The 9,266-nt window shown below is 34.0% G+C and overlaps 3 protein-coding genes across 4 annotated transcripts; 1 reads left to right on the forward strand and 2 right to left on the reverse strand.

Moving 5' to 3' along the window:
• Positions 1-243: 243 nt before the first annotated feature.
• Positions 244-2,148, forward strand: LOC114479701 (tctex1 domain-containing protein 1-B-like). Its single transcript, XM_028473530.1, has 5 exons — positions 244-374; positions 1,014-1,121; positions 1,313-1,398; positions 1,550-1,674; positions 1,767-2,148. Exons 2-5 carry the CDS (start codon positions 1,042-1,044, stop codon positions 1,968-1,970), a joined length of 495 nt encoding a protein of 164 aa, XP_028329331.1. The 5' UTR covers positions 244-374; positions 1,014-1,041; the 3' UTR covers positions 1,971-2,148.
• Positions 2,149-2,946: 798 nt separating this feature from the next.
• Positions 2,947-3,379, reverse strand: LOC114479616 (relaxin-3-like). Its single transcript, XM_028473377.1, has 2 exons — positions 3,205-3,379; positions 2,947-3,083 (listed from the first exon to the last, which is right to left on the reverse strand). The coding sequence occupies exons 1-2, from the start codon at positions 3,377-3,379 to the stop codon at positions 2,947-2,949; spliced, it is 312 nt and encodes a 103-aa protein (XP_028329178.1).
• A 2,004-nt stretch (positions 3,380-5,383) lies between these two features.
• On the reverse strand, positions 5,384-8,948 carry czib (CXXC motif containing zinc binding protein). Of its 2 annotated transcripts, none has more exons than XM_028473106.1 (8): positions 8,902-8,948; positions 8,725-8,808; positions 7,538-7,594; positions 7,344-7,425; positions 7,236-7,267; positions 6,974-7,051; positions 5,833-5,898; positions 5,384-5,657 (listed from the first exon to the last, which is right to left on the reverse strand). In XM_028473106.1, exons 1-8 carry the CDS (start codon positions 8,905-8,907, stop codon positions 5,580-5,582), a joined length of 483 nt encoding a protein of 160 aa, XP_028328907.1. In that variant the 5' UTR covers positions 8,908-8,948; the 3' UTR covers positions 5,384-5,579. The 2 variants fall into 2 exon arrangements, with proteins under 2 accessions (XP_028328907.1, XP_028328908.1); XM_028473107.1 differs by having other exon boundaries at positions 5,384-5,682.
• Between the last annotated feature and the right edge of the window lie 318 nt (positions 8,949-9,266).

Raw genomic sequence — 9,266 nt, forward strand, 5'->3', positions numbered from 1 at the left:
CTCGGTGTTGATTCAGAAAGAGCATTCACTTAACGTGTGCACTTGAGTCCACATATTTAAAGAGACAGAAATAAACTAAACTAAACTGAACTAAATAAAGGAATAAATAAATAAATAAATAATTGAATAAATAAATAATTGAATAAATAAATAAATAAATAAATAAATAAATAAATAAATAAATAAATAAATAAATAAATAAATAAAAACTGACCATTAACGGGAACTCGCTCAATCTGGCAACGCTGATGGTCAACGTGAAATCCCGCGAGACTTTAGTCCCCCGCGTTTAATACAACCAAACTGTATCTCGTTGCTATGACAACCGTGAGTCGTTCTCGCCATCGGTTCTATTCTAAAAGGTCCTGAAAAAGGTAATAAACTTGTAACATTACGTTCAGTGTTCTCTCTGCATGAACACATTCAGTTACACATCTTTAAAAACATCAGTTTGTCTGAGGTTTTTAACTTTTACAGGCACGTTGTTTACATTTCGTGTCCAGCTAAAACATAGCATATATAAGCGACCTGTTGTTGACAACGTAACAAGAGTTGGTTTAGTATGAAACTGGCAGTGTAATCAAATGTCATCAAAGGTTTATACTCTGCTGTGTATGACATGTGATGGGTGTAGACCAGGGTTTTTCAACCTTGGGGTCGTGACCCCATGTGGGGTCGCCTGGAATTAAAATGGGGTCACTTGAAATCTAAAAGAAAGAAAGAAGAAAAAAAAAACCGGATTAAAATTCTATTTATTTTTTTTAAAATTATTATTACTTTTCAAATACACATCACACACAATAAATATTAAATAACTGTATCATATACTTTCTGAAATGTAAATGTAGTTCAAATAAAATGCAGTATAAAAATATAGATATTTTTATACTGCATTTTATATTATATATGAATTTTATAGATATTTGTGATGTAAAAATGGGGTCACGACCTGAAAAATGTTGGGAACCTCTGGTGTGTAGACATGGAATATTGATTAATTATCAATGGTGTAGATTTTGTATCAAAAAGAATAAAGAAGTCATGGCTGAACCGTCTGAAGACAAATCAACATCTGAAAGAAGTCATGGAACCAAAAGTAAAAAGACGATTAGCAAGACTGAGTAAGTGGGAGTTTTTTTTTTTTGTTTTTTTTTTAATTATAATTATTTATCTATTTATTTTAAACAATTGATCAAATAATCATAACTTGAACACAACATGAGTAATTTTCTCTCTTATTATACATTTTCTGTAAGTCATTTATTGTGTTGTATACTTACAGCCAGTTTGATTTGATTATTATGACTTTCAGCTCAATAAGTACGGGCACAGACATACAAGGACATCAAGACGATAACTTTGTGAAGACTGTAACAATGGCCAACACCTACCAGCTGGGTAAGGCAACAGAAGATGTGCCACTTCAATGTTTTGTGTTGAAATTGAAAAGTGGAGGGGAATGTCCTCCAAGCACAAAAACTATCTTAAATCTCACACGTATCCCAGTGTTTTAATATTTTTTAATATTATATTATTCTTTGCACCACAGGACCTTACAAGCGCTTTCCCGTCACAGCTGCCACACAAATACTAAAAGACGTGCTCACTGCACACCTCCAGTTTGCAACTTATGAAGTGGAATGGTCTCAAAAGATGACAAAAACACTAGCTGAGGTAAATAAAGTTATATTAAATCAAAATAAAGGCATGTTTGTGAGAAAGTGGGAACTTCTAATAGTGGGTGTATTTTCTTTTGTTTTCCTCAGGTGATAAAATCCCATGTGAAGGATTTAGGTATCCCCAGATATAAATATGTGGTCCTGGTCACCATCGGACAGATCGTAGGTCATGGCATGCAGATCAGTAGTCGCTGTCTGTGGGACGCAACCAACGATACATTCGCCTCCTACTCTTTTAAGAACAGCTCGTTGTTTGGCATCGCAGCGGTTTACGCTGTTTATTATGAATAAATTACAGCAACCCTAAGACACAATCTATTGTCAACGGATGTGATGATGGATGGATGTCTTACGAAGTGACACAACAAGAACTTTAAACCAAAGTTTATGCGTTTTTTTTTTTTTTGTTTTTTTTATTTGTTTGAGTGAAATCTGTAACCACATTACTCTACATCATGGGTGTCAAACTCATTTTAGTTCAGGGGCCAAATATTGACCAGTTTGACCTCAAGTAGGCCGTAGATTATAGGAGGAGAAAAAAACAAAACAACTTTAACAGTATTGTGCCCTAGTTTTCAATATAGGTTCAATTCACTTCAAAAATTTGTGGTTTTGTTACCAAATTTTGTGTAAATTAGAGTATTTTTTGTGGAATTGTTTGTGAGAAATTGCAAGATTTGTGGGAAAAATTTAAAGTTTTTTTCCACAAATTGCAAAGGAAAATATTTCCAGCGAGATTAATTTCATCTTCTTTTTGTCTTCTTTTAAAACCTCAACTAAACATACTATTCAAAAAAGAAAGACAAAATGAACCTCGCCGGAACTATATTACTTTAAAGTCAAGAGAAACTTCAAAGGAACCATCAAAGGCGATCAGCAGAACTGCTCTGACGAAGACTGGCAGTTGACAGGAGAAACATGTCAGGAGATAAAAACCTGAAAAATCTTGTGTGAATAAACAAAAACTCAACTAAAGATGCAATTAAAAATGACTGCATTCATGTGATAGAAACAAAGAAAAAATGTGAGCCTCTAAAAACTACTGTGGAGTTGGTGAATTTAAGATATCTACAACTGGATTATTTGGTAATTTACACAATTATTCATGTTTTCTCTGTCATTTTCACTTTCTCCCGTGGGCCGAATTGGATGCTTTAAAGGCCTGGATTTGGCCCCCGGGCCTTGAGTTTGACACATTCAACAACTTTAGCACCAATTTCTAAACACCAACGACAAACTAATGAGAACCTCGTTGAGCTGTTTCTCTCTAGCAGAGCATGCCGAGGTCAGATCTTCTACAGCCTTGGTGACAGCACTCGGACATTAATGCCTGGTTCTGGTCTCGCCATTGACGACTCAGCACTGGCACCGCTGTCATCTTCAGCAGGTCTGACTCTCTGTACGCTGTCAGGAGATATCATCACCTTACTTCATCACATCGGTTACACTGCATTGACTTTGTTTTGTAGTCTTGTGACGAATACGATGAATGAGAAATAAAGAGAAGTGAATGAGTGGTGCTCACCATCTGGTAAAGGTTCCTCCTCTCCCATCAGTCGTCTCCACCTGGAGCCTCCACAGGTGAACACCACGGCTCTCAGAAAGGATCGACCGCACAGTCTCAGTGGGTTGTCCTGTGTTTGGACCTGCAGTGTGTACAACACACACAGCAGTGTGACCAGCAGCAGTTTGGAGCTCATGCTGTTAATGCTTCACACTCATCCTCGTCCAATGACCTTTATATATGTGAACTTCTCCTCAGATGATCCCTGCGTAAATACTCAGCTATTATCTCTCATGACCATCTTAAGCTTTTAACGGCGGATGTCCGTCTGGTCATTTGGTAGATGTGTGGGAATCTGGGCTGTTGAGAAATCAATGATTGACGACATCTTCACTAACATTTAGGAGAAAGATCTGCTCTTTTATGTCTCCTCTGCAGGGTTTTTATGGCCATGGCTTTAGTGTAATGAGTGAATGGAGATAACTAAAAGAGCTGATTACTCTCTACATAGCAACATAGTGGTATATATAGTCACTATCAACAACATTAATCGGCTTTTCAAGGAAGGGCGGATGTTTTTTCCTGTATGGTGTTTTTATCCTAATTAAACTGTGGGATGAACTTAAATTCATCCTAAAATGAATCAAAACGAGATTCTATGTGCATGTTATTAAGCATTTGTCAAAAATAAATATCAAAAGCATAAATCTTTTAACTTTTATAATGATTTCCAACTTTGTAGGACATATGGATGTACGTATAATCTTTGGGAGCCACATGTTTATTGTGTTTAAAGTATTAATTAATCAGAATTTCCATCCAATTGTTTTGTTAGACATGCAAGATTCTGAAATTATGGAAGGAGTGGAAGTTCAGAAATACATTGACTTTTTTCCAAGCCTGTCAAAATCCACAGCTTTTTTTTTTTTACTATTAACTGAGATTTGTGATTGATAGGAAGTACTCGGCAAGGGAGAAAACACATTTTAGAATAAATAATCACATGAAGTACGTCAACAGAATAATAAAATAATAAAGTACAGGCTTTTGGACTTCAGATCAAGTAATAATTAAGATTGTATTTGTTATTCAAATGGTGCCAGCTCATCTAATATTCATTAAAACTAGATTAAACTTAAAATAATAATCCCAGCTTTATCAACATTTTAAGTCCAACCCTCATATACTGTATCTAAATAGTTATTTGTTCTATAAATAACATTGTCCCTAGTTGTCGTATCAATGAATGGGACTATTAGTGGCTGTTAATTATCCTATAGGATCTTTTAGATCCTGAAGAACTTTTCTTATTTATTTATTCATATGTAGGCCTAATGAATGTGCAAACGGAAACAATTTTACATTTGAGCTATTTGAACCTGACGTAATCATAATTGTAATAAATTGTAATTGAAAAAATCTGCTGCTGTTGTAATCATAATTGAAATGTATTTGTGTTTAGATCATTGACCTTGTAATTGTAATTAGCATAGACATTTCTATGAAATTTCATGGAAATTCTACAAAAAAAAAAACTGTTCATTACATTTGAATTAAATGCAAAATTATAAGGAACCATTTTACAGTTATATGGCTTACACACACACACATGTAGTTAATTATTAAAAATGTGTTTCACGTGAACTTTTCCCACTTCCTGTCAGTTCTCTCTAGCATTATTTTACCATTTAAAAAAACTAAAAAACACTAAATCAAGGCGTATATTCACAGAGAAAAGGCTCAAACGCTCACACCAAATATATTAGTAATAATATTTTCATGGATAAAGAAGCCTAACAAGGTAACAAGAGAAAGAAAAAAAAAAACAAATCAGATGACAAATTATTTTTAGTGTATTTTACAGTTGATTTAAGCTATGGGTCAAAACTGATTCGTTATGGTAAGAGATGCTAACAGAAAGCTAGCACAAGAGGAAGGTTAACATTTTTTTTTTTTTTCAGGCTCAGTAATTGTGATTAATTGTAATTCAACATTAGTAATTGAGAACATAATGACAATAGACTTTCAGCGAAAATTGAAGACGTAATTGTAATTAAAAAATGTCATTGACCCCCAACCCCGGTTAAAAAAAAAAAAATAAAATAGTTACCTTTTTAAGTGGTGTAATAGTATTAGTCAATGGTCTGCATCTTTTATAGTTAAAAATACTAACATAAATAAGACAAAAGTATATGAGAAGTGATGGAAATGTTCAAACTTCAATTTTATTGAAGCACCGAAAAAAAAAAGTTTGAGTTTTTTGGTTCCAGAAATGTGTCTGAAGAGATCATCACTATAATCCCACAGATGTCAGTGGTTTGTCCAACCCACAGTCGTCTGAAATATCCTGTAAACCAGGAAACCATCCATTGGCTCCGCCCTCCCACTGGTCGCCATCAGCACTTAATGAACTTGTGTGTGACTTCATATATTCCAACCGACTCTTTGACCTTCTCATCGTAGTCCGTCCAGTCCTGTAACGATGCCAAAGAGGATTGGCTACATTAAGCACAAAGAAGAGGTTGTTGTGTTCCTGAGCACACTGCTTGTGTTATCATTAACACACACTCAGAACAACAGCAGGGAGAAATATTAACTCACACAGACAAAGACACAGGAGCAACCTTAACATTTCCTTTTTCCACTCACTTTTTCCAGTAGGTTAACTTCTGGAAACTGTGTTCCAGACTCTGCTCCTTCTGCAGCAAATCCAGCCTGAAGAGTTTCATTTAGATACAGTTATAAAATGACATTAAATGCTTTTATAAGCAAAAAAAAAAAAAACTGTTTCACAAATTCATTAAAATCTTAATTGAGCAAGCATCATTTCTGATTAAAACATTTGCATGAAGTCTGAGAAAAAAGAAAAAAAAAAAAACTACTAAATTTGTAAATTTTCTTTTTCCTATAGGGCGCCCTCTGGTGGCCAAATAAAGACTTTCTCATATCTAGAAAATTCACCAGAAGCCTCCATGCTGCATGTTTAACACACACACGTTCTAGACCCAAGATCAAATCCAAGGATGTTGATCAATATAAAAATTGCAAGGAAAACACTTATCCTAAATTAAAACTGATGTTTTACACGTAAGGAACTAAAAGTGATTAATATAGAGTCTTTGACAGATGGACGTGATAAGAATAGGACACAACATTGTTGAAATGACACCATTTTATTTTCTTAACACATGTAAATGCCAACGTACCTACCTAAAATAATTCCTCATCATCTTCACTGCATTTCTATGATCTACAAAATTAAAATAGCAACACATTTCTGACAAGAACTCATACAGCAAAATTCACGACGGGCTTAATCATTTGCAAAGATGATTGTGTCTGTTCACTAATAAGTTACTTTATTATTTTCGTTGTGTGGAATGTTAGAACAGGCTAGAATGGAAGAATATTGTACAATTACATTTTTTAAAAATTACATTTAAAAAAAGGAATTCCCTGGAAAATAACTTCAATAAATCCAATAAAAACAAATTATATATACCGGAGTGATTATTGTTATTATTATTATTATTAGATCGGATTATCTGATATTATATTGTATTATAATAATAAATCATGTTTTTTTCTTTTAAATATTATTAAATTAAATTAAATTACATTATAATATAAGCCGAAACTAGTATTTTGCTTACATCAAATCGATATCCAGAAATCAATACGATTGGATATTGATCCACTTTTATAACTTGCTTTCGGAGCATTATTGACGACCAGCATAACATAATTTTCCTACTTTTGCACACACGGGTGCGCACACGCACACACTCACCTGAGGTTGGAAGTCGATAGGCTCCAAACCCCGACACTCAAACATCACCATAGTTTTGAATCTCTCATTGTCCTCAGCCTTTAAAAGAAACAAACCCCCCCCAAAAAAACAGAATTTTTCAACTTTTACTTTCCAAATACGTCCCAATGAGAACAATCCCAAGCAATCACTAGACAACGTCTAACCTGCTGCTTCACACCATCAAATCTCACCTGAATCGTACAACAGAATGAAAACACAGCATTGTCTGGTGTGGGCTTACATTGTAAGGTGTGATTGTATCTCCCAGGATATCTACGACAAACAAAAGTATTACTTCAAGTTATGAAAATAAACGGTGAGTGCTTAAAAGTGTGTGTTGGGGGATTACCGATTGAGTTTTCTCTGGCACAGAGTTTACACTTTTGAACCATGCTGGCACTGCCTCTGCCACCCTTCAAAGGAACACTCTCCTAAAGAAAAATATAGACAACAAAATGAAATGAAAATTATGTGTTTGGGATTTTTTTTTTTTTTTATTTACATTTATTTCAATATCAGTCTAAATTTGATGTTTATTCTTACCATTAGAGTCACATACTGCCATTTGTCAGAGGTCTCACCGCAGTTTCCACACTTCAGCTTTATGAGGAGCAGAAGAGAAATAAAGGGAAATATATCATCAAAAAATATATATTTCAACTGTTAAAACAACAACAGAAAGAGTGTCAATGGTGGGAATTGCATGATGAGTAGATCAAACAGTGACAATATAGTTGACATTTTTTTAATATATTAATATAATGTAAATTTCACATTTTTTTGTGAAACAGTCAGATTTTTCTTTTTTTTTGCACCATAAAAAAAGATTCCCTTTTAGTTCATATTACAAATTGTCACAGTTGTGAATGTCATTAAAAAAGAATAAACCATTGGAAGGACCCTAGCTGTACCATAACATTATTAACCAGAACAATCAGCAAATACAGCAGGTGAAAAACGTCCCCTCCACACCTTAGATTGTACAATCCTCATCATTGCTATCAATTAGTTTTATAAATAAGTGTTTGCTATTTGTGCCATTAACCATTAGCACTTTGACAGTTTGGATTCCTCGATCACACCTGAAGATGTGCTCATAATCATCAGTAGCATCACCACAAGGAATGGCCTAATACTAATACACTTAATAACTAATGGAATTACAAGTAGAAATAGAATTCAAATATTGCAAAAATATTAAATATTTAAAAAAATAAATACGACGGCAAATTATAAATATGAGTTAGTAAAGTCATAATTATGAGATTAAAAAAACCTGAGCATTATTTGCAGCAGTATCGTCCGACACTCACTGTTCCCATTCTTAATCATACTTTGAATAATAATTTGTTCAAAACACATATTTGGGCTTTTTAATATTCAGTTCTTTAAAATTCAACACATAGTACATAGTGTGGAAAACAGTATAAGTACATATAAGTGTTTATTGCAAAATGATTTAGTCACATTTACATTAAAAAAAAATTCTCATAATTATGACTTTCTACTTCATAATTATGAATTTTCCAACTCGTAATTATGACTTACAATGAGTTTATATATTTTTAGTGGCGGTAATAGGCTTCCTTTTTTATTTTTATTTTTTTAACTATTCCTAAGACAACATAGTAATTCAAACAAACAAAATTAAATGGCCTGTTAGCTTTTTAAATGAGATATGAAGTAGTGTTAGCATGTTTAGCTCCCTTCAGCCACTGTTGTTGTTGTACCTTTAGAAACCACCGGAAATCCTCACCCAATGGTCGCACTTTGGTGACGTTTTCCAGCGTGGCTTTAAACTGAAGCCCGAATTTCTGTCAGAGGATAAACAGACACGTTTTAAATCACAACACGCCACAGTGAAGCACTGTTTACAACAGACACAAGCCACAGACATACACACGTACCACCATCTTGACGCTTCGCTACTGCTACGTGTCCTGATGCGTTCATGAATCCTCGGAAATGAGCGTTGCAGACATGCACATCCATTCTATTGTTGATGGGCTTTTTTTTTTTTTTTTTGAGTATTTATCCGTCCAAAAAAAAAAATTAGACTGCGTTTTAATATTGAAGATAATGCATGCACATGCATGTATTCTTTAGAGATGACATAAATTTTGATAATTATATCCTGGATTAATTTCTGTTAGCAGGCTTCAACTAACCAAACATTCCCTGTCAGAGAGAAGCTGTCTTACGACGGTTGATAACAACACGCTAATTTAAGCCAAGTGTTATCAGCCTCGGTATGTGCGCTACATATAAAAAG

Source organism: Gouania willdenowi, chromosome 17 (assembly GCF_900634775.1).
Source record: "Gouania willdenowi chromosome 17, fGouWil2.1, whole genome shotgun sequence".
NCBI lineage: Eukaryota > Metazoa > Chordata > Actinopteri > Blenniiformes > Gobiesocidae > Gouania > Gouania willdenowi.